We start from the raw sequence: 25,607 nt of genomic DNA, 5'->3' as shown, positions 1-25,607 counted from the left end.
TACATATATTCGAGCATTCCATATACCTAGATGATATTCAGGTCTACATATCTATCGACTATATACTCTATATAGACACATAGCTTTAGGTTCCCTCACTTCACCTGTCCGTGCCAGAGCGGAGCTACTCGCAGCGTAGCAAATGCGCATTTGTACTTATGCATAGTTTGTAGGTAGTTGGGCAAATTGCTCCCGCCGGCTGACAAGCAGCTGTTTAACAAGCGAACTCCGATTGGCCCGGTGGGGGAGGGGGCGCGTGCAGCTGGCTGATTATGGAAGTGAGGTGCCAATAAATTGCACATATCCATCATGACAGCCGCCAGACAGATCGTGTCGCGTCACGTGGTGGGTGCCACAGGCGAGTCACAAGGTTAAACGCCCATTAAATTAAGCTGGAGTATTCGCCACCCACATCCCCACACACACATAAGATCTGGCGACGTCACGACGGGTCAGCTGATTACACTTGGGCTGATCCCGGGTTGCGGTCACGCCAGCCAAGAGTCGCGCGTCGTATCCCCACTGAGCCATAAATATTGGTAACACAAGCTAAACACTGAGCCCCAACTGGCAACTGGCCCAGAGAAGTGTGAAAAGTCACACAATGAACTGGCCAACACACACACACACACACACAACCACAAAAACACACACACGTTCATACACAAAGGCATATTCGACCAATCGAACCGCTTCGTTCTTTTAAATCGCTACGAAATTGGTTTTCAATTTTTAAACGCCTCACGCTATGGCCAGACTAGGCTGGCATCTGGCGACATTCGGTAGGTGCCTCAGAGCCCCACACCCCACTCACCACCCCCACCCGGCCCAATCGATGTGTGTGCGTGTTTTGTCGCTCTTATGTTTTATACATGATTTTTCCATGCCTGCGACTTTTTGTTGCTGCTCGGATTTGCGAAGTAGTTTGCCCTGGTCAGTGGCCGGGCCACAGGGGTCGGGTCGGCCCGGCCAGGCCAGGCTCTGGTGCCAGGCCATAATTCAAGTCAGGCGTTAATCTCTGACACCCAACGCAGGAGCCGAGAAGACAAATCCAGGTGTGTTTGTCTGCGTGCGTGTGTGTGTGTGTATGTGTTAGTGTTACTCCTTGGTGTGCCGTTTGTTGCCTGGTTGACAAATAGCGCATAACTGCAAAAGGGGTTAATTACTCAAAGGGTCGATTTGTGTGCCCCGTTTAAGTTTATGTCGATGCTTATGTTTAGTTATGCATTCCATTATCCTTTGCAACATGACCTACGTCACTCTCCCGCCACATGTTGCGGCAACATTGAGCAGCTCAGCTATGGCGCCCTCTGTCGTAAATGGCGTGCAACACCAGCTACACATTAACTGCCGTTAGTCAACGAAGCAGTGCAAGTTCCGTTAAAAGACCGTTTTTTGAGTTTTTTCAAGTTTTTTTTATTCATTTTTTTGTTTTAGTTTTTTTTTTTCTACTCAATTACTTTTAACATTTTTTTTTTGTTAATTTTAAAAAAATTTTATATTTTTTTTGTTACGTTAGTTTATGATTTTTTCGTTTTTTTCTGCATTATGCATTATAATTAATTATTCATATAATAATAGTAAATATTAATCTTTATGGTTTAAACTATCACGTTTTTCACAATAATCGATTTTTTTCTCGTATTTCCATTTTAAGTAGCTTACAAAATTAATTAGTAAATTTTTTTTGTATTTTTTTATTTATTTCTTGTTTTTTTTTTTTTTTTTTTGCGTTTACTCGGACTTTGGATCCAGTCGTAATTCATATAGATTAATTGTATTATGCATATATATATATATATAAAATTGAAACTTAAAGGGATACGACACGAAATATGTCAAAAATATGTGTATCCATTTAGTTAATAATTATAAAATGAAATATAATCAAAACTCAACAGATTGGCGCACTTCAGTGTGGAAAGAATTGAAACAGTTTGGACCGCAAACTAATATACAAGTACGAGGTATGCAACAGCCGAATTATGGTTGAAAATGTCATTAAAAATGTGGTCAATATCGATACATATATATTTCTATATACATATATATATAAGCTCATGGGAAAGCTGAAAGTTTGTGTGTGTGTGTTTGTGTGAGTGTTTTACAATTAGGGAGCGACAATTTAAAAGCAGAAAATATATTTACAAATAATTAAATGGTAAAAAGATATAATTATTATATAGTATGTACGTGGGTATGTGTGTGTGTGTGTGTGTGTGTACATAATGACAATTGTTTGCACTTTTTTCTTATTTGGTTGCTTATTGTTAGATGAGCGAAGCGAGAACCAAGGAGCTAATGGATTGGGATTAGTTCATGTTTGATTTAGTTGTATACATATATAAATATATATATATATATACATATATTTATAGCTGACCTCGCAGTTTTGCAAACTGTGCCATCAAGCAACACTTCACCGTAAACTTTTGCTTATTTGTTTTCAAATTGTAGTTACGCTTTAGTCATATGTATATCGTATATAGGTAATTATCAATAGTAAGCTTACGTTTGATTTCTCACATATGTTTAAATCTAATTCTAATAGCTAGGCAAAACACATTTCGTTTTTATTGGGGTTTTCCTTATAGTTCTTCTCTGTTCTTTCCATCTTTTTTCCTATGCACTGAATTTGTAAGTTTTTTTTTGTAAGTTTCTAACTTTTTCCTCATATTTTAAAGATTTTCTTTCAGATTGTATTTCAAATAAGTGTAACAAGTGCAATATTAACTTAAAAATAAAAGAGGATTTGTAGTTTGTAAAAAAAAAAAAATAAACAACTTATAAATGCTTGACGGGTCGCAGAAAAAATTATATTGATTCGCTCTTTCTATGGATAGAGTCACAGGTGAGAGGTGATGGGGTGTGGACAGTGCAATGCTCAGTGAAAAGAAAAATCCAAATTGATTTGGGTATTTTTTTGATTTTCTTGTTTTGTTTTTTTGGTTTTCCTTTAGATATTTCATTTCATTTTGGATACATTTTAAATGCCTAAATTACTAAAATTCGCTGGCAGTGGCGCCCCGCATGCCTCGATAGGTAAGTTTTAGGATAACAAACGCCTGCATCTTAAACATTAACATTTCATTTGCTCCTGGGCCACACAAAATATACATATATTTATATGTATGGTATATATACTCAATATATATTCATATATATATATATATATATATACACATGGTTGCATATGTATTGTGTGGTGCTATATAAATATATTTATATAACTTTGAATGTACTTTTGCGCATATTTAATGTACAAAATTTCTTTTGCTTTAAGATCATTTGGTTTCTGTATATTAATTTCGTTTACATTTGTCGTTTTTTTGTTTTTCTTTTGTTTTTGGTAATTATATTAGGGTTATTATTTATCGTTATATCTTGACCTTTATATTTATCGTATATATAGTACAACAGTTCATGGCAATGCGTTCAAATAACAACGCTGCTTCTGTAGGAAATTTGTTTGTCTCGTACAAAATATATAAATATCTAACCATCTATATATTCAAATATGAACAAACTGTGAATGAAAAGCGATGAAAATGTAAAATTATAAATTTAGTTCATAGCTGGTTGGCACTGGGCACAGAGCACAGGCTGCCTGTGTATGTGAATATGTATATGTGTGCTGTTTGTATATATGGGTGTGTTTGTATCAGAGTCTATGTCTGTGTATGTATGTATGTATGCATGTGCTAACAACAAACATTGAGCATTTCATAAGCATTCGTTTCAGTTAGACGTGGAGAAAGAGAAGAAAAAAAAATAATCGAAACAGTTAATCGTAACTACTAAACCAACTTTAAGAAATTGCAATAAACAAAGTTCAAATTTAACTTAATTAGTCTAACGCTAACGGATGTTCCCACATAACGCTTCACTCAAATACTACTAAAAAATATATATGAATTATTTGAATAAACAAAGGAGAATTGGAGAATAGTCGAACGAAACCCTCCAACTTGTAGCTCCAAGCTAATCGTAAGTCATAATTAATCTTAATCCATGTTTTGGTGCGTAATTACGAATTACTTCTTCGACGACGACGAGGTGGAAGATGACGTTCCAGAACAGACACTCCAGGCCGTAGCGGAAGCCGTTGCGCGCATCTTCTAGCGCCAGCGTTCGGAACTCATTGTACATGCTCTTGTTGAAGTTTTCGCGCAGGAAGAAGGACCAGAAGCGATAAAGGGTGTTCATCTCCTGAGATTGACCATAGCCCAGTCGACGGCGCTCCTTCAGGCAGCGCGAGTGATACTTGTGATAGGCCTGCTGAGTGAAGTTGTTCTCCTTGAGCAGCGCATGCGACGGATGCTGGAAAACGGGCAAAGATTGCGGCACCGATGATCCAAAGGAACCATACGACGAGGTAGTGGGTGATGTGCCCGCCGACGAGCCCATCGAGGTAGTACGGGGCCGATGCTCCACGGTATCCAGCAGCCAGCCGACGTGAGCTTCCACCGGCGGATTGGCGGTGTGACGCAATTTGCGTTTCCTTGGAGTGCGGGGATCAATTGAGTGGGAGTTGGGCGCGGCATAGAAGCGCGCACGACGTGATTTCAGTGTGGAGTTCAGCGTCGAATTGAGTGTGGCATCAGCATCCACCAGGGTGCCGTCAGCATCTTCATGCTCATCCACATAGCTCGGCGGTGGTGGCGGCGGTTGATGGGACAACTGGGTTGGTGCTCTCTTGTTGGGCGCCAGCTTCTCAAAGTCTGCCTGGGAAATGACGTTCACGGTGCGATAGTCGGTGTTGGGCACCACATTGGTGGTTGTCCACAGGTCCTCCTCATAGTTGACCAGCCCGTCGTTGATTATGTTCTCTAGGTCCTGAGTGATTTTCGTACGTGAGGTGTAGTCGGCGGTGCGATCGTAGCCATCGTGTTTGGGTGGACGGCCCACCTGGGCAACAATCAGCAGCTTATTGATGTCACGGTCAGCAAATTCGTAGTCGGATTCGTCGTCGTCGGAGAAGTTTTCGGTAAAGTTGTTGATGCGTCCGGTGGCGGGTATGGGGTCCATTAGCTCCTCGTCAAATTGAAAGTCTAGTTCTTCTTTTTCGGCATGGCACTGAGCGGATGGCGCAGCAGCAGCTGTTTTGGAGGAGGATTGGGAGTTGGTCGTGTAAGCAGCGTTGCCAGAAGATGATTTTTTATTGTTTTTTGTGGCAGTGGTGGAAGTGGTTGTGGTATTGGTGGTAGTGGCGGTGGCATTGGTGGTAACAGAGGCAGCGATGGATGTGTTGCTGGCTGATGAGGCGTTGGATGTGGCGTTTGATGCAGACGAGGACTTGGACGAGGACGTGGACGTGGTGGACATGGACGAGGTCGAGGTGGCGTTTGCAGTGACGGTGTGGTTGTTGTTGTTGTTGTTGTTGTTCTTGTTGGGCTTTACATTTTTGACATTGTTATTGTTGTTGTTGAGCGTTTGTGAAAGCGTTTGCTGTTGTGTTGTCGTGTTGTTGTTGTTGTTGTTGATAGATTTAGTAGCGTTTTCTTTTAAAGCATTTGTTTTGGAGCGTCTCTTTACCTCTTTCCACATGCCCTCAGGCTCCGCCACCAAAGCAGCTACTACCCCATCACCTTCGCCAGCTCCAGCTGCCTTCGCCGCCGTTCGCTTCTCTGGCGTCGAGCTGCTCTTGGGCTTCACGCTCTCGGCTAGGCCACTGAGATGATCGGCCAGCTCAGCGGCAGCCCCAGCCACAGCCTTTTGGCCAACAACGCCCTCTACACGCTGGGTGAGCGCACTGATCGCATCCACCGAGTTTATGGCCGCTATTGTGGGTCGCTGCTTCTCCAGCAGCATCTGAGGCACCAGATTCGAATTGCGCGGCACCGGCGGCGGCGGTATGCTATTCAATGGTCTCGTCGCCATGGCTGGGCTCAATATGACTGGCGGCGGTGGCGTTGATGACAAAGTTGCCACCGATGCCTCTGGTGGTTGCACAGCCTCTTTGACCGGTTCAGTCTGGTTTTCTGCTTTCTCCGTCTTCTTTAGCACTGGCTCTTCCACAGTAACGGTTTCCGGCTGCTGCTTCTGCTGTTGCTGTGGTTGCTGCTGTTGCAGCTTCGGCTGCAACTTCGACTTGTCAGCTTCATCAATGATATCGCTAATTGGCCAAATGGTGGGCGTTGTCTTTGTGCGGACCTTGTAGCCCTCGAAAAGTTCCAGCTTATCCGACTCCTTGATGGCGGTGACAATTAATGCCACGTCCGTGGTGAGCGCCAAGACGCGATGGAACGAGGCGATCAGAGTGACCGGTATATAACCCTCTGGGTCCATTTTACGGCGCAAAAAGAAGTCGCCGGTGAGATTATCGGCGCTAAAATAGTATTCACTGTGGGCAAGGGTAGAGAACCAGGTTAGTCGAGCTAATGTTAAATGACATTCAATCGGGTTTTCCACTTATGACTGCCGCCTTAAGGCTTTCTTAGCTTAAAGTGAATTGATTCTAGATTCTATTTGGATAATAACAGAAGAGCTACTTACACTTGCTTCTTGATGGCCTCCTTGACGCTAGTGGCGTCCATTTCAATGTAGGCAGCCGGCACGTTGCCGAAATAGTGGGTGCCCATGAGGACGTAGGATTGCGAGGAATCTGCGCCGGCTGCGTCCGCCGGCAAGTAGTTGGCGTACTCGCCAGAAGCTAGCAGATGGCGTGGTATGCGATTAGTTGGACGACCTGGTCCCGGTCTTGTGAATCCACCGCGCCCTTGCCGCCCGCCCCGATACGGCGTCCGGAAGCGGCGTGGCCCACGCAACCCGCCAGCCCCTGGCGCTGACGTTGATGCGGCACCACCGGCTGCCCCCTCGGCTCCGATGCCGGGGCGCTGCTCATCGTAGACAGCGGCACTGGGGCCGCTGCTACGCCAGGAATCCACGCGCTCGGTCGCAGCAGACGTGCGTGCGTTGTACGCATAACGGCCACCATGTGGCCGTGATTCGGCTGGGCCGCCGCTTCCTGCGTGGCCCTCAGAGCCTCGGGCTCCCGCTGGGCCAGCGCGCTCATGGTAAGCACGTGGCGGACGTCGCTGCTCGTATGCATCGTCGCTGAACCGGCGATTGGGCCGCCCACCAATGGGCTTGGGCCGGCTAGACTTTGCCAGATCGATTTGAAGTGGACGCCACTTGTGCTTGGGTATTTTCTTATTGATGGCAGCTCCGGCAAGGGCGCCAGTAGCTGGGACAGCTGCGCTGCCAGCGGGTTGCTCGGCCTCTCGCTGGCTCTTGGCATCCTGACTCGTGCTGACTGTGGCGTTCTGGGCTTGGTTGCTGCTGCTGCTAGTGGCAACTGAGGTTACGTTTGGCTCGGCGTTGCTGTCGCTGCTTGTGGCAGCTGCTGCTGTAGTCACTGAAGTTGCGGGTTGATTGGCTGAGGCGGTGCCTGCTGCTGCTACGCCAGCTGCAGTTGCTGCTTTGGCCACAGGCTGTTTCTTTGTTGCGTTACGTTTGGGCTCGTTAACGGTGGCTTTGCCACTGCCGGAAACTCCGCCGATAAGCGTAGGCCACTCACCAACGTTGCTAAAGTCGCTGGCCTAAAACCGAGATAACCGAAATAATATAGCAAAATGGTACACGACTGGAGTTGGCTAAAGTTTTTCTATTACCTTTTGATTGACCTTCCTTTTGTCCTTTACCACTGAACCAACGAGCGCATCCGCAATACTGGCATCAACTGTATAATGGAAGGAATTGTTAATATAAGCATATATTTTCAATCAGGCCAATCACATCATATTTCCGACGCAGTTGCGCCGAGAGACAAAAGAAAGAGAGCGAAAGAGAAAGAGAGAGAGAGGCCAGGCGAGAGCGAAAGAATGTTTACTCACCATTCGTTGAAACAGCTTCTTTTGTTGTTGTTGCTGTAACTGCGACAACTGCTGCTGCTACTGTTGCTCCTGCTTCTGTTGTTGCTGTTGCAGTTATTGTCGTGGTCTTTATTGCCGTTTGTGCTGCAGCTCCTTGTTGTTGTTGCACTTGTTTCAGTTGTTGTTGTTGTTGTTGCTGCTGCGGTTGCTGCTGCTGCTGTGTCTTTTTGTTGCTATTATTATTATTATTGTTGCTGTTGCTGCTGCCAGTCTGTTTTGATTGCTGTTGCGCTTTTGGCTGCAAGACGCGTTTGTCCAATGGCGAGCTGCCAGCTTTCGGGCTGCCCACTTGTTTTGTTGATATCTGCATGAAAGCATTTAAAAATAATAATAAATAAGTTATGTTTACTGGTTATTGTCAAAGAAAAGTGCTCAACATTTTTATGATTTTCAATGTGGAATTGAAAAATCAATTCAACTGTACTACATTTTTATTACACTTGTTTTTTTTTTTTTTTTTCTCCCCAGTCTCAAAACGCAACACGCCAATACGACGTGGGGAGTGTCCCTAACCTAGATACGGTTCATAGCACCCGTACGCAAAATACTGGCAACACACGTACAAGTATACTTTCATTATACATGTGTTTATATTGTGCAAAAACAAAATTACCTAAAGAAATTCACAAATGCTTGAAGTTTGCCTTCTATCTACAGGCAACACACGTCTTATCTCACTCAATTGTTTGTTTTACTTTTCAGCGAAAATGTTCAAATTGATTTAGTTGTTCACTGTTCTCACTCTCACAAATTGTTTAATCAAATGACTGCGTATTTGTGTTTTGCTAGTTAAGCTTTTCAGAAAAAACGCGTCCGTTCTCTTTAGCTGCTGGTTGAATTCTGTGCGCTGCCAGCAAAGCAAAGCCAATGACAACAACTCCGTCGCGCTGCTCGCGTCGCTGCTGGCGTACGCTGTGCACGCGTTGACTACGTGAGCAAAGGCGAACACACAGCGAAGATGGCAGCAACAACAACAGCGCTCGCAGCGGACAAAGAGGGCCAGGCAAAAAGCAACAAAAACAACAACTGGTTTCACTAAGCAACAAAGATTGAGCATGAAGGCAATTCAAAACAAAATAAAAACAAAAAACAGCCGATGCGCCGGTTATTTTATGCGTGAGAGAGAGCGAGAAAGAGAGCATACACACACACCCATAAGCGAGAGAGAAGCTCGGTTTGCCGGGGGCCAAGGCAATGAGAGACAGCGCATGATACCGAGCACCCTGTATTTTAGTCGTATACAGGTTTTATTTTTGTTTTTCTTTTTCTTTTTTTAGCTGTATGCATTGCAAGCGTTCCAATTTTAGTTTGTTTTCAAAATGTGCATTTTGTTTTTGCGCCGAATTGACTTATAAATAAAAAGAAAAAACAACTAACAAGTGTGCTACGGAGAGCACAACAACAACAACAGTTGTCAATAAACATAAACATTTGCTGTCTCGCTCGCAACAGCTTGTAACTGTAAACTGAAAAACAGCAAAACAAACAACATGTGATTTTCGGCACGTACGCCACAGACGCAACAACGCATCAGCGGGTGGTGGAAAAACTTGGTATGCAAGAGACCGAGGCTAAGAATTGAGCAAAATAAGAAAAGAGAGAGGCAGACCGAGAGAGACAGCGAGAGAAAGTGCTCAATGAAGTGCGCGTGGTTTACTGTTCATGTAAATACATTGTATACTATAATGCATTTTAATAAAAACCGTTCCGACAAAAACAAAATAAATGTTTAAATTAATATATGTAATACATATTATGTATGTTCATTCAGCTCAAGATTCACAATCTACAAACGCGATTCACAGCACGTACTCAAATTTTCAGAACATTGTCTGCAGGAGAACAATTTATATATGTATAAGAATAATCAATTGAAGCAACAATGGACTTTTCCATGACTCAGCCCCAAATGCAGGACTCGGCATTAGTCATTCTTGGCACGGTATCAGACTACGTAGTTTTCCACTCAAACATTTTCCCAAGCCCATGTGCTATCAGCGTGATCTTTAAATAAAAGCTTTCAAATTCTACATTTACTACAGGCAAAAAAATATATACATACATATACGTATTTATTGCTTTAATCACTTTCAAGACATTTGAACCCCCCGTGGCACTGACGTATTTACCATATAATAATAAAATGTTTAAAAATAAAATTCTATTACACTTAGATTATATTTCGACTGCACGTAGTACTTTCTCATCATTCAAGGTCATTCACTAATGATTAGAAGAGCTCTCTCATAGAGCACAATTCGCGTTGATTGAGAAAACATATGCACATTAATCATCATCACGTACCCATGCCAAATGTAAATAAAACCTTGTAGATATTTGCTAAATTCAACTCAAACTTGCCTCTCACTCGATATCACATTAATACGCAGTAGAGTTGCCAATATAACACTTTGGCTATGGCTAAAACGTAGTTGTATTTATTTGCTATATATAAGACAGCTGTATATATCTTTGGCTCCACAACGACCGATCGTTGAAAGACAACTGAGCCGATTCTACACAATATAACAACTTTAAATATAATCCCAAGCAACAGCGCAGTCGATTCGGTCGCGGTGAATCGTACAGAAAATAACAACACCTAACTACTACTACAGCATATAAAACAAGTAAGAACGTTGCAGTCGGCGATACCGATTGCAGAAGACTCATTCACAGCCCAAACGCTGTCAACCAGAGTATATAGTGCAATTTTCAAGTCTAGTGCGCAACAAAAAACAGGGCATGATCCCATTTAAAATGGGGAAAATCATCGATAGCTATTGCTATGATCATTGCATAATTGCAATTCAAATTACATGCATATGTATATAATTTATACAATTTGACTTTTAATAATATACATGTATTTATAGCCCATATATTGGATACCGGCTTCAAGCTACTCAGCAGATTCAGCGCGATTTACTATACATGTGCACACACTCAGAAAAGAGAGAGCAGACCGAGAGAGAGACAGCGAGAGAAAGTGCTCAATGAAGTGCGGTGGTTTACTGTTCATGGTAAATACATTGTATACTATAATGCATTTTTAAATAAAAAACCGTTCCGACAAAAAACACAATAAATGTTTAAATTAATATAGTAATACATATTATGTATTTTCATCAGCTCAAGATTCACAATCTACAAACGCGATTCCAGCACGTACTCAAATTTTCATAAACATTGTCTGACAGGAGAACAATTTATATATGTATAAGAATAATCAATTGAAGCAACAATGGACTTTTCCATGACTCAGCCCCAAATGCAGGACTCGGCATTAGTCATTCTTGGCACGGTATCAGACTACGTAGTTTTCCACTCAAACATTTTCCCAAGCCCATGTGCTATCAGCGTGATCTTTAAATAAAAGCTTTCAAATTCTACATTTACTACAGGCAAAAAAATATATACATACATATACGTATTTATTGCTTTAATCACTTTCAAGACATTTGAACCCCCCGTGGCACTGACGTATTTACCATATAATAATAAAATGTTTAAAAATAAAATTCTATTACACTTAGATTATATTTCGACTGCACGTAGTACTTTCTCATCATTCAAGGTCATTCACTAATGATTAGAAGAGCTCTCTCATAGAGCACAATTCGCGTTGATTGAGAAAACATATGCACATTAATCATCATCACGTACCCATGCCAAATGTAAATAAAACCTTGTAGATATTTGCTAAATTCAACTCAAACTTGCCTCTCACTCGATATCACATTAATACGCAGTAGAGTTGCCAATATAACACTTTGGCTATGGCTAAAACGTAGTTGTATTTATTTGCTATATATAAGACAGCTGTATATATCTTTGGCTCCACAACGACCGATCGTTGAAAGACAACTGAGCCGATTCTAACACAATATAACAACTTTAAATATAATCCCAAGCAACAGCGCAGTCGATTCGGTCGCGGTGAATCGTACAGAAAATAACAACAACAACTACTACTACAGCATATAAAAACAAGTAAGAACGTTGCAGTCGGGCGATACCGATTGCAGAAGACTCATTCACAGCCCAAACGCTGTCAACCAGAGTATATAGTGCAATTTTCAAGTCTAGTGCGCAACAAAAAACAGGGCATGATCCCATTTAAAATGGGAAAATCATCGATAGCTATTGCTATGATCATTGCATAATTGCATTCAAATTACATGCATATGTATATAATTTATACAATTTTGACTTTTAATAATATACATGTATTTATATCCATATATTGGATACCGGCTTCAAGCTACCAGCAGATCAGCGCGATTTTACTATACATGTGCACACACTCATCGTCTATTCTATGCGTACAGACAGAAGCGCGCCTTTTCTCACATTCTTAGAATTTCGATTGATTTCTGGACTTTCTAGCCGTTACTGTAGTTTTGTCTGATGACGCTCTCTTATTAAGCTATTCTATTTTAGCAGCTGAGTGCTCGAGCAAAGCAATGGCGCGGGTGCTAAGGGCGACGCAAGTAACGTTAGAGTAGGGAGGTTCGAACCTCTACTATGTTTTTTTTTTTTTTTTTCATACATTTTTCGTTTTTTATAAAATAGATATTTTATTGGGAAGGTGCGAGCTTGACTGAATGGCACTTAATACTTTTCATTTTCTTAGTCGAATAATTTTATAAGTTTAAATTTGTTTCTTCTTAAATAGCCCTCAAATACATATATGCAAATACATACATATGTATATATGTAAGTCTGCACGCATAGCATCAAGCATTCCAGCCTTATACACGCGCTCATTTGTATGTGTGTATGTATGCACACATAAATGCGTACTCTAGCATATTCTAAGAATCTCGTTGCGATTGATTTGTCTTTGCATTGTTTTTGAATTTCCAGCCACCACTCTGGCTTTTCTTTGCTATGTGGCGTCATAACAATAATGTGATTTCGTTTTAACTTCTATTGATCGAAACGACGCGGTGGTGCTGTAGGCTGAAGCGCCGACGACCATTATTTTAGCTATTTTGACAAACATGCTGTTTGGGTTGGGTGCGAGTTCAAATCCCGCGGAAAACACTTTTTTGTAAATTGCAAATTTTTGTTATTTTAGCTTCTTTTAAATTTTTTTAAATTCATAAAAATGTTTCCTTTTGTATTATGAATATCTATTAAGCTTATTTATATGTACAAATGCATAAATAGATGGCTGACGCATATAAATGTCGCGATACGGGCACTGTAAATGCCGATTGCCACGCCCCTAGTGGCCGTCGACTCCTCAATTTTAGCCAGTTCTTAGAACGAGTAACCGGTTACCTAAATGCAAAATTTGAATTCTTACGCTCAAAAAATGTGAAAATTACAGGGTATTTTTCGATATGCCACGCCCCTAAAGAGGCTTAAAAATTATTTTTGGGGCATCGATAGAGGAGGCTACCAGTAACTTAACTATCCAAATTTGAAGCTTCTAGCTCTTAAATTGTAGGAGATATAAACTTTTGCGGTTTGCCACGCCCCCTATGGGCGGACATATATCTACCATAGCTCGTTGGACTTGGGTGATCAACCCGCGTATATATACCAAATTTCAGATCTCTAGCATCAATAGTGCCTAAAATATAGCAGAATTCGAAAAATCACTATATCTTCAGGTCCGATTTGCCACGCCCCTAAGGGACGTAGATATATAATTTTTTCACCCATCTTCATAGAATTAAAACATTAGCTTACGTGCAAAATTTCAGCATTCTAGGTTTATAACTTTAGGAGATACAGTTTTGTCCGATTTGCCACGCCCCTAATGGGCGGAGATATATCCGCCATAGCTTGTGATCTTGGGTGGTCAACGCGGACCTACATACCAAGTTTCAGCTTTCTAGCTCTTCAACAAACATGATTTCTGGTATATCGGAAAATGCATTTTCCGATTTGCCACGCCCCTAGTGGGCGGATCGGGAAAATTTTAACACTTTATAAATCGGAGATATACACGAGTATGTGTTCCAAATTTCAAGTCTCTAGCTTCAATAGCGCCGAAATAGATTGCGTTCATACGGACAGACGGACAGACGGACAGACGGACAGACGGACAGACGGACGGACAGCAAGACGGACATTGCACAAAACCAATATACTCATTTCACTTTCGTGAATGAGTCTAATAAAAAATACAAAATAAACGTGCAAAAAGACCCACATTCTAGTCGAGTTTCCACTCTACATCTGGCGCCCCTCAACACCCGACGGGGTTCAGCTATTTCTACGTCTTAGCAAATTGAAACAAGTACGGCGAAAATGCCGGCCGCAATTGGACTTATGTAAAGATAATTAAAAAACCAACTAAGATTCCAACGTGCTTCAAGTCAAATCAGCAGAGGGTGATTGGAAGGCGGGTCTAGCCGGTTTCCAACTGATTCGAATGCTCGCCAGACCAACCAGTCTTATCACTTAATAGCTCTGGCAAATAATAAACTTAAGAACCTGTCTCTATCTATATAGAAATATAAAGAAAAACAAAAATAAAAGGCTCAGCACTCGAACGAAAACAGATTTATGGTCATTTTCTTAATGTTCCTTTTACTATTTTCTATTTTAAGCGTTCTCGATTTTTCTACTCCTATACACGCAGGAGTAAAGTATATTGGTTTTTATACCCTGAACCCATTGAAAATGGGAAATCAGGGTATAATGGTTTTGTTAAAAGTATGTAACAGGCAGAAGGAGGCGTGGCAGACCCCACAAAGTATATATATTCTTGATCAGGGCGACGAGCTGAGTCGATTTGGCCCTGTCCGTCTGTCTGTCCGTCCGTCCGTCCGTCCGTCCGTCCGTCCGTATGTATGAACGCGTCGATTTCAGAAGATATAAAAGCTAAAGACTTCAAATTTTTTTTAAAATGTCCGTAATTACAGCGCGCATATCAAGTTTATCATTAAAAATCGATAACTCATCCCGATCTTTTTTTATCGATAAAAAACCTTATCGAAAACCAGTTATAAAATTATATCTTCTACACCCTAATTGCTAGAGTCTCCAAATTTTTAATGTATGTTTATATGCAATTTATACAATTTCGGTTTTTGTTAAAATTTACCCCCCACCCTTAAATTCACCCCCTCACCCTCACTTTTGTAAAAAGCGTATTTCAAATACTAGAGACTTGGGGTTTAGAATATACATACCCATATTCACCATATGATTACGCTCTAAAAGTTTCATTAAGATCGTATGTCTACAAAAGAAATTATTCAACAAATAAATTCTCATAATATTGCCCACACTGCAGCGCAGCCCAAGCGCAGTCGCTGCTTACTGCGCAGTTAGCAGAGCGCAGGCTTATGCGTGCGTGTGGATGCATGTGTATGTATGTGTGCATAAAAGAAGTGCAGAATGATTAGAATATCAGCTTGGTGGGTTCAGGGTATCTCCTAGTCGAGCAGTCTCGACTGGAGCTTTCTTACTTGTTATACTTGAAATGAGGAACATATTTATAATCTATCAGGTATAGAAACGCTTTTACTGACTTGAAGTTTGGAGATATCACATTGACAACTGAAGATCAAAAAAAAATATATAAAATCCCTTTGAAGGCTTCTCAAATGAAAAATAATAGAATTTTTTAGTATTAGCTTCTGGCTAAGCTGAGAGCTACTGAAATTAATTGAAAACTCGGAAAGATGATTTTTCTACAGTGCCACTAATCAAAACATTCTGCTTTACAGATATAAAAATATCTCGAAACATATCATATTTGTAAACGAGTATTATGCAGTCGGTTTCGCCCAGCTGCAACATTCTTCATTGTTTTTATTGAATTTTACGCAATTAGAAAACTGATAACAACAAGTTGATGAACTGGAGCCAGTGCCCAAGGCAAAGTGAGTGTGTGTGTGTGTGTGTATGTGTGGGTGAAAACATTGTTGTTATTTAACTGGTGATGGAATTTATTGTACTGCTTGTCGACCCCCAAGAGACTGACCATAACGGGGAGTTCTAGAATAATGTTAAGTATAATAGTTTTTGATTGGCTTGATCGACAATATACATATGTAAATATATTTCTCGAAAATTGTGTAATTAGAAGATTGAGCTATTTAATTATTCTATCAATGCATTATCTACTTGGCATTTTTAGAATATTCGACATTTAATAAAAAGACTAATACCTATTAATAAAACTTATTTCATTTAATATCAATATTATCAAAATTCTAGCAGAATTCATAGGCCTTACAAATAAAACTGAGTTATTTTTTTAAAAAAATCGATTTCTTAATGAATCATAGAGAGATAAGCCCAAACGGAACTATGATAAATCTATCGTTAAGCTCTTGCTTGTCCATCTATCAAAATTTTTGGAGTAAACAACCATAAATATGAATCGGTATCAGTAGAGAAGAATAGAAATTAATTAGGAAATCAATCATCACTAATTTAACGACCTTGGCGAATGGGTGAGAGTATTACGTGCCAACTTGAAGAAGTGCCGTCAATATTTAAAGATATAAAATAGGTATGAAAGATATTTAATAACCTATTTCAAAATATTACGTGACCTAAGACCTTAGTCCTTGCAAGAATAGGAAAACAAATTAGCCCCTAAGGTCACGTAATATTTGTAATCAGAAATGAGCTACAGATTTTCTATATTATATCACTAATTTTCAAAATATTTGGAGTGAATTGTCAAAGTTTTTATTGAAGATAGACAAAGTAAACGTTACGATTAAAACTGAAAATATGCTGGATGAGTTATCAAAATTGAACTACAGCTTATAATTCTTTCACAAAGTGGGTGACTATAAGTGTCCCATCAGAGATTGTAACTGTAAGGAATAGCACAGATTTATAAATATCATATATTTTATTTTTACTGTATAAACAATAAATGTATATATGTACATTTATATATATAGAATACAAGATATCGCACAAAGAAACAAAAGTGCATTTTGTGAATTGACGTGGATCAACAGAGAAAATAAGAATAAGGAAATGAAGCGTATCAAAAGTATATCTGCATATATACTGCTGAGATAATGATTCGTTGACACAATGGAAACACTGGAAGGCAGATAGGGAAAATGCAAGCAGAAATTTAAAACCAAAACAAATGCACCGCAGACCGGAAATTAGATAATAACAAGAGAATTCAGATAGAATATATATACATATTAACAAAAATATGTGTTGTATTTAGAGTATATCGGTATATACAAGATTTTGTTTTGTAATACAATATAATTGTCTCGCTTATTATATGTGTAACGATCTGGAACACATTTCAAATTGCAAATCTCAGGTGTTATATAAATATATATATGCATATAAGTTTATATAAATTATGATTTTTTTTTACCAATTTTTTAATAGGGAGTCAAGAACTTAGAGCTTTTACCGCAATAAGTTGCTCTCACATAAGAAAAAGAAATTTATCAATAAAATTTCTAATGAATGTATACACACCTACACATGTATGTATATGTATGCACACATTCGTTAAATAAATAAATTGGCTGACACCAATTTGATGAGTTTAAATTTAGATCTTGCACTTTTGTGTAAGCTATTAAATGATTAAGATGATTGCATATTTACTTTCGTTTTCATGTTTATTTGTTTGTGTTGCTATTCCTCGTTAAAGTTGATAATTTAATGCTTCTGCGTCTACTATATATGTGTACACGTATGTGTTTATTACACTACACTACACAACAACACACGAGCACAGCAAGTCGTCTTTACGGTATATTTTTACGGCACGAGATGGGACGGTACACACACATACACACGCTCATAATCAGACATATAGAGACAGAGAGAGCGTGAGAGCGTAGAATGTTGATGATATTCAACAAGTACTCGTATTCACGTTTATACACATATGCGTCTTTGTTTGTGTTTATGATTCTAATTTGGGTTTCATATTAATCGCTGTGTCTCAGAGCGAATTCAGTATTCACCACGACACACAAGTGTGGTGAATTTCGCAGGCTACTACGAAGCAGTCGACACGTGCTGCCAGCCAGACACTTCTAAGGGAACCAGAATTGCGATGACAATTTTGTTAATTCATTTTCAAATTAGTATTTAATTACACTTGAACAATATTAAATCGAGAAAATTGGCTAAAGCGAAATGCAGGTTATGGACACGAGCGTTGCGAACGTCTGAAACGGCACACGTCAACTAGTTTCTGTTACTTTTTGATTTGAACTCGCTGCGCTGCGCTGTGGTGCAGCGGCTCAGTCGGTAGATAAAAAAAAAGAACAGCAAGTCAAAGCAAAACCCGTGTGACAACCAAAAACAAATCAGCAACAACAAACGGAAACAAAAGCGAGAGTAACTGCTGTTATTGTTATTGCTAAGGGGTTCACCTCGGCAACAGCGCAAATGCTTTAAAAAGAAGCTTCAAGCTTCTTCTTAATTAGCTCAATTTGCATTCTACGATTCGCATAATGTGGAACATCAAAGGTATCAAATTTATGAGAGGGTAGTTCAAACAATTAGTACATACAAATATTATGCCATATCGAAAATTGATTATTTAGTCTAATAAAGAGTGCAGACTGAGAGAGATAGCGAGTGAAAGAGATAGCGTAATTGTACCTTAAAGTCGTCTATTCGGCATGCACTCACTCACACATACATACACAATACAATTCAATTGCAAAAATTCGCCACGCCTTTCCTCTACGCTTTTTCTCTTTTGCTCTTGCATTCGTCCGATCCCTAATGCCAAATCACAAATTTTACCATGTATTTACATTCCGCTTTTCTTTTTTGTATAAACAACAAACCACAATTGCTGACGCTGACGCTTGCGCCGACGCTGAAGCTGACGCAGCGCCAGCACTGCTGACCTTGACATTTATTTATAACTGTACATTTCAACAATGTCTCTCATTTTGCGTGTGATAAATGCAAAAGAAATGAACAAAATAAAAAACAATTTTCAACATGACACAAACAAATTCAATTACTTAAATTTAAAGCATAAAATGAACACAATGCAATAAACAATTCAAAAAATATTTTCGTTATTTTTTCAGTCGCACTCTTTGGCTGACTGTGAATGGGCAGAGCAAAAGAAAACAACCGATTGCCTGCGCATTAGCTGCTGCTTTTGTTGTTGCTGTTGCTGTTGTTATTGTCGCTTTTGTTGTGGGCGTATTTTTTCGTGGGGTTCGCCGATTCAATCACCGGCGTTAGTTTCGTTCCTTCGTGTATTGCATAACACACGAAAAACATCAAAAATAAAACGAAGACAAAACAACAAAAATACCAACAAATTGAGTTTGTTTTTGTTTCTTTTTTTCGCTTTCGCTTGCTGCTTGTTTTGGCAAAATGTTTCTATCACATATTATGCAATGCTAGTGCAGCCAAATGTAAATAAATACGGTTACAATTTAGATAAATGATAAAATCAACAGAAATAATAACAACTACGACAACATCAACAATGATAATGACGAAAACGTGTTTGCATGCTGTTGTATTTATCAGCTATTATGCTTTGCTCTCGAATTTTATTTACGCCATTCTACGCACATTTGTTTACCAACAGATCAACAACAAACAATTCAAAAACAATGTCGTTTATGGGCATACGCGCTTTCCTCCCCTCCCAACATTCCTTCCCACCTATCACTCTTTGTTTTGCTTCTGTCTGCCAGAGCTTTTTGATGTCATAATACGATATTGTAGACTACAAGGCCATGAACTCGAAATAGATCTTTAGAAGAAAGAAGAGGATTCTTAAGGTAAAATTAAATAAATAGCGATATAAATTGTATTTTTATAGGGTTTCTCTAAGGCTCTATGTAGATACAATATGCTTTCATTTTTCCCTAGCGTCAATCTATTTTGTCGACCAAATATATTCATATTCATTCAATATACATGTATATGTATATGTATCAATATATGTATATAGATTCAATATAGCCTTCTAAAAGGAGAGGAACTAGACCCTTGGTGTTGTAGGCACAATTAATTCAAATTTTATAGAATAAAATATATAATATTTTTGCAAATTTATAAAATTAATCTCTAAGAGATTCCCACGAACTCCAAACTCTTAAATCATAAATATTATGAATGGCAAATGGAACTTACCTTCCAAGCGTTAACCTTAGGTGGCGGCGCTGCGATGAAGCGTTTTGGCTGTGGCGCAGCTGGTGATGCTGCAGTGGAGGCGGCTGCCTGGGCATCGGTGTCCCCGGCTTTGGCCTCGTTGCCACTGTTGTTAGCCTCCAGACTGGCGCTGGGTGAGGTATCAGACTTGCGTTCCTTTTGAGTCTTGCCGTTGACGTTGGCGCTGCCGCTGGTGCTAGCTCCCGGGGCGCCAACGTTTTTCCGTGGACTGTTGCCGCGTGGCATGCGTTGCCTGGCCATATGCTTGCGTCCGTCAGCTTCGATGCCGCCGGGCAGACGACGTCCGGCAGCCGACTTTTGGCCCTGGCCCTGAACTGGACCGGAGCCACTGCCACCAGCTGACGGCTGTTGCTTGTCCCGGTATTCGCGCGGCGTTGGCTTGTCCTTGCGTGCCTTTTTGCGGTCACGCCGATGATGCGATGAGAGCACCGGCAAAAAGTCATTATTGTCATCCAGTTCTGAAGAGTTCTCAGCGGTATTGTCGCCGCCAGCGGCGGCACGTTTCTCGCCCACAGTGGGCGGCTCTTCGACAGCGGCCTCAGCAGCAGCGGTTTCCTCACTCCACGATTTGAGCGTCTTCAAATTCGGTTGATTCTCCTTGTTATCCACAGTGGCAGCGGCTGCAGCAGTGGCAGTGGCAGTAGCAGTGGCTACTGCTGCCTTCTTGTTATCCAGATTCTGGACTACATTCGCATATGATGCAGTGGCCGCTGCAGATGCTGCAGCAACAGCGGCAACGGTAACGGCGCCGGCATTCGATGCTGTGGCATCATCCTTGCTGCTGCTGCTGGACATTTTGAGTTCGATTTATGTCTGCTGCTTCTCCTGCTGCTGCAATTCTCTGAGTAGGCAGCTTTCGTTGCGCTACTCCAGATTGTGGCTCGGCTCTGGTTGATCTTTGCTCTCGTTGATGGATGGGGAAACTCTTTGGTGCTTCCTTGCCAAATACAGAAGATGTCAACGAGTAACTGTAAAATGACAATAATAGTAAATACGCAGATAAACATTAAATTAGCATTTGCTCTGTTTCTTCATATTCTTCACACTCACACACTCATACATACATAATATTTGCAGTTCGACCTCTACAAGACCGAGAAAACGCAAAAACTCTAACTGGATGGCACCTGCCCGCGGCTTACGTTTATAAGACTAGCAAAGTGCCATAGCCCCCGGCCTCTGCTTCTGCCCTTGCCTGCAGCGCTGCTGCTGCTACAACTGCTGCTGCTGTTGCTGCTGCAACACCACATACAAAATATCACATACAATTTGAATTGGACTTTTCACGCTGCTTTACGAATTGGATTTAGTTTTCTATTTGCACTGGCTTGATTTCGCCTCAGAATCGGTGCATTATACACGCTTCTAATAAGCTACGATAAATTGATGACAGAACTCGAAACTCAAGTATAATATTATGCAGCCACACAGTGTTACAAGTGAGGTTAAGGCGCGGCGAAGCAGCAGCCACAGTCGCGAATGCCCCCCACACTAGTGTGCGAAGCAGCAGAGCAAAGAGCAACAAGCGCTTAACAGTGGCGCTGCCAACTTGTCTCACTTTTCTGTTGGAGTGTGAGACTGGGTAACCGAATGTAGAATGCGACGCAATATCAAATACAACTGCCAAACTTATTCAAATATAGGGCAAATACTAGTTTATAATAAACTAAATAGAAACTTAATGGATGCACAAACGCCGCAAGCGTAGTTATGCAACAACAACGCTTGCATTTTGTGCATCCCTGAGCAGCGAACAGCTGTTTATGCAGCTCAGCAACCCCTGCCCTCCCCTGACTAAGCCTTCAGCACTATTATTCTACTAGCTCAAATTTCAGAGACACATTTCCAAACATTGTCTTTATATACATGTACACAGAGTCATATTCTCTTTCGCAAATAAACAAAAATTACGCACCAAGAACTTAAATCACAATGTGTGTGTGTGGCAAGTCGACGAAAACAACACGCGAGAGCAACAAAAATTGATACACAACTTGACGTTTTTTTTTGCTTTGCTCGTTGCTTTGCTAACGTTTCACGTATGCGCTGCGCTTCTGCTTCTACTGCTGCCGTTGTTGTTGTTGTTTTTATTTCGTATGCTTTGCTTTGCGGTTTCCGTACTCTTTGCACTCGCACCGTAACTTGCTCTCGCTCGCTCGCTCACTCACGCGCTGGTGGGTTGTGGTAGTTAGAACGTTTTTTGGTTACGAATTAGCTCGAATGCAAATATATTACACAGATTGTCACAAATTGCAATGTTATTCAGTTACTAGTTGACACGAAAAGCACTTGTTTATGTTTTAACAGCACTATGCAGCATAATTTTAATAAATCTCGGATACCGAGCAAGACATGTGGTTTTTTACCCGTCGCGGTCGAAAAGGAAAAGAGCAGGGCTGTTGTTGATATCGAAGTGGTGAGCAGCAAATCGATAGGCCGTTTTGCCATTCGTGCTCAACGCGACACGAATCGGATAGATGGCAACGCTGCAAATACCGCTGTTCTTCGGACTTGTTCTTTTTTCACTTTCGAATATGTATTATTTTAATAAAAAGACAACACATAGTAACTGTGCGTGTGTGGCTTATAGCTACTGTATACCTGTACTATCTGCTACGTAAGCTACACTTCAAGCATACGGCATATGACGACAACAATGAGTAACGAATGCAACGCATTTTGTTTACATTGCGCACGTCAGCTGTTGTTCCATGTGTGTGTGTGCGTGCGAGGGTGTGTGAGGGCTAGAATTTATCACTCGTAAAATTTCCGCGGAATTGCCACTTTGTAGCAGTCAGTCAGCCAACATAAAGAAGCAAAGTGCAGTCGACGTGGCCATTAACCATTGAGCAACACAAGATAAACCCGAATTAAGCAACAATTGTATAATGTGCGGAATCTTCGCCTATTTGAACTATTTGACGCCCAAGTCCCGGCAGCAAGTGCTGGATCTGTTGGTGCAGGGCCTGAAGCGGCTGGAGTACCGTGGCTACGACTCCACCGGTCTGGCCATCGATGCACCCGACGACTCCCACGACATTCTCATGGTGAAGCGCACCGGCAAGGTCAAGGTGCTGGAGGATGCCCTGGCGGAGCAGTGCCAGGGCGCTGGCTTCGACCAGCCTGTGGACATACACATTGGCATTGCGCACACGCGTTGGGCCACCCACGGTGTGCCCTCCGAGCTGAACTCCCATCCGCAGCGCTCGGACGAGGCGAACAGCTTCGTGGTCGTCCACAATGGCATCATCACGAACTACAAGGATGTGAAAACGCTGCTGGAGAAGCGCGGCTACGTCTTCGAGTCGGACACGGACACCGAGGTGATTGCCAAGCTGGTGCATCATCTCTGGCAGACGCATCCGGGCTACACTTTCGGGGAGCTCGTCGAGCAGGCCATCCAGCAGATCGAAGGCGCCTTCGCCATTGCCTTGAAGTCCAAGCACTTTCCGGGCGAGTGCGTCGCCTCGCGCCGCGGCTCGCCGCTGCTCGTGGGGATTAAGGCCAAGACCAAGCTGGCCACAGATCATGTGCCCATCTTGTACACCAAGGCGCATCGGCCGCATGGCCAGCCCCAGTTCCAGCTGCTGCCCAGCGGGCGCGCCTGCAACGTGGATGTGAGTGCAGAGTTCCAGCCGCTGGAGCACAAGGAGGTGGAGTATTTCTTTGCCTCCGACGCTTCGGCTGTGATCGAGCACACGAACCGTGTCATCTACCTGGAAGATGACGACGTGGCCGCCGTGAAGCGCGATGGCACGCTGAGCATCCATCGACTGAACAAATCCTCGGATGATCCGCACGCCCGCGAGATCATCACGCTCAAAATGGAGATCCAGCAGATCATGAAGGGCAACTACGACTATTTCATGCTCAAGGAGATCTTCGAGCAGCCCGAATCGGTAGTCAATACGATGCGCGGCCGCGTCCGCTTCGACACCCAAACGGTCGTCCTCGGCGGCATCAAGGAGTACATACCGGAGATCAAGCGCTGCAGGCGCCTCATGCTCATCGCGTGCGGCACCTCCTATCATAGTGCAGTCGCAACGCGCCAGCTGCTGGAGGAGCTCACCGAGCTGCCGGTCATGGTGGAGCTGGCCTCCGACTTCCTTGACCGCAACACGCCCATCTACCGGGACGATGTCTGCTTCTTCATCTCGCAGTCGGGCGAGACGGCGGACACGCTGATGGCGCTGCGCTACTGCAAGCAGCGCGGAGCTCTGATTGTGGGCATCACCAACACGGTGGGCAGCAGCATCTGCCGGGAGTCGCACTGCGGCGTCCACATCAATGCGGGCCCCGAGATCGGCGTCGCCTCCACCAAGGCCTACACCTCGCAGTTCATCTCGCTGGTGATGTTCGCCCTGGTCATGTCCGAGGATCGTCTGTCGCTGCAGCAGCGCCGGCTGGAGATCATCGCAGGGCTGTCGCAGCTGGACAAGCACATCCGAACGGTGCTCGAGCTGAACTCGCAGGTGCAGCAGCTGGCCAAGGAGCTCTATCAGCACAAGTCGCTGCTGATCATGGGGCGTGGCTTCAACTTTGCCACCTGCCTGGAGGGCGCTCTGAAGGTCAAGGAGCTGACCTACATGCACAGCGAGGGCATCCTGGCCGGCGAGCTGAAGCACGGCCCTCTCGCGCTCGTCGACGACGAGATGCCCGTCCTGATGATCGTGCTGCGCGATCCGGTCTACACCAAGTGCATGAACGCACTGCAGCAGGTCACCTCGCGCAAGGGCAGGCCCATCATCATCTGCGAGGAGGGCGACACCGAGACAATGGCCTTCTCGACGCGCTCGCTCCAAATACCCCGCACCGTCGACTGCCTGCAGGGCGTCCTCACTGTCATCCCGATGCAGTTGCTCTCCTATCACATTGCCGTGCTACGCGGCTGCGATGTCGACTGTCCACGCAACCTGGCCAAGTCCGTGACCGTGGAGTAGGCCAACAATCCCTGCAGCCCCGCACTGCCCCCCTCTGGCACGACCCGATTTCACACAAGAATTCCATTTTACTGACCGCTTGGCATGGAGCGTTATGTATTTTTATAAAAATATATACATACATATTTAGTCTAAGTTGAAGAGTTATACATACATACTTACGTATATACGTACATACATACATACATATATCTATTGAACACTCTGTTCCTGTCCTCAATAATCATTTTTTAAAATATAATGTATTTTGCATTTGTTTATATTTTACTTAATTTTATCTGTGCAATTAAAATATATACTTTTTGTGTACCCAGAAATATTTTTTAATAATTATTTACTTTACTGCATTGAGATAACGTGGAGATAATAATGTCATACAGAATTATCAGAGATAAGAAGGGAATAGATAAAAAATAAAAAACATGTTATAAAGATTTAGAATATCATAGAATTTATATTTGTTTATTTATTAAAGTAAATAAAATTAAATTTAAATAAAAATAAATGATTTTATGTTTTTCTATTTTATTTATATATATTTTCTTATTTTGAAATATTTTTAGCATTTGCAATTATATTAATTTAACGCCTCCGGCAATGAGCGGAACTATTGGTTCCTTTAAACTCATTGGCTGCATTGGCAGCACAGTTTGCAGCCCTGACA

The 25,607-nt window shown here is 42.0% G+C and overlaps 2 protein-coding genes across 2 annotated transcripts in view; one reads left to right on the top strand and one right to left on the bottom strand.

Moving 5' to 3' along the window:
- The window catches only part of larp (La related protein), a 61,470-nt gene extending 39,085 nt beyond the window's left edge, over nucleotides 1-22,385 (bottom strand). The window contains exons 1-6 of the mRNA XM_089462166.1: nucleotides 21,919-22,385; nucleotides 19,965-20,971; nucleotides 7,836-8,178; nucleotides 7,614-7,681; nucleotides 6,496-7,541; nucleotides 4,039-6,343 (exon numbers count right to left, since the gene is read on the bottom strand). Coding sequence (XP_089318292.1) covers nucleotides 4,039-6,343; nucleotides 6,496-7,541; nucleotides 7,614-7,681; nucleotides 7,836-8,178; nucleotides 19,965-20,798 — 4,596 coding nt within the window. The 5' untranslated portion in view covers nucleotides 20,799-20,971; nucleotides 21,919-22,385. The remainder of the gene's footprint in view (nucleotides 1-4,038; nucleotides 6,344-6,495; nucleotides 7,542-7,613; nucleotides 7,682-7,835; nucleotides 8,179-19,964; nucleotides 20,972-21,918) is intronic.
- An 83-nt stretch (nucleotides 22,386-22,468) lies between these two features.
- Nucleotides 22,469-25,448, top strand: LOC108620706 (Glutamine:fructose-6-phosphate aminotransferase 2). Its single transcript, XM_018017623.2, has one exon. The coding sequence runs from the start codon at nucleotides 22,892-22,894 to the stop codon at nucleotides 24,941-24,943; it is 2,052 nt and encodes a 683-aa protein (XP_017873112.1). The 5' UTR covers nucleotides 22,469-22,891; the 3' UTR covers nucleotides 24,944-25,448.
- The last annotated feature ends 159 nt before the right edge of the window (nucleotides 25,449-25,607 follow it).

This window comes from Drosophila arizonae, chromosome 2 (assembly GCF_054131065.1).
Source record: "Drosophila arizonae isolate 15081-1271.41 chromosome 2, UAZ_ARI_1.0, whole genome shotgun sequence".
In the NCBI taxonomy this organism is placed as follows: Eukaryota; Metazoa; Arthropoda; class Insecta; order Diptera; family Drosophilidae; genus Drosophila; species Drosophila arizonae.
The sequence above is the reverse complement of the archived record's forward strand: the minus strand, read 5'-3'. Positions and strand labels throughout refer to the sequence as shown.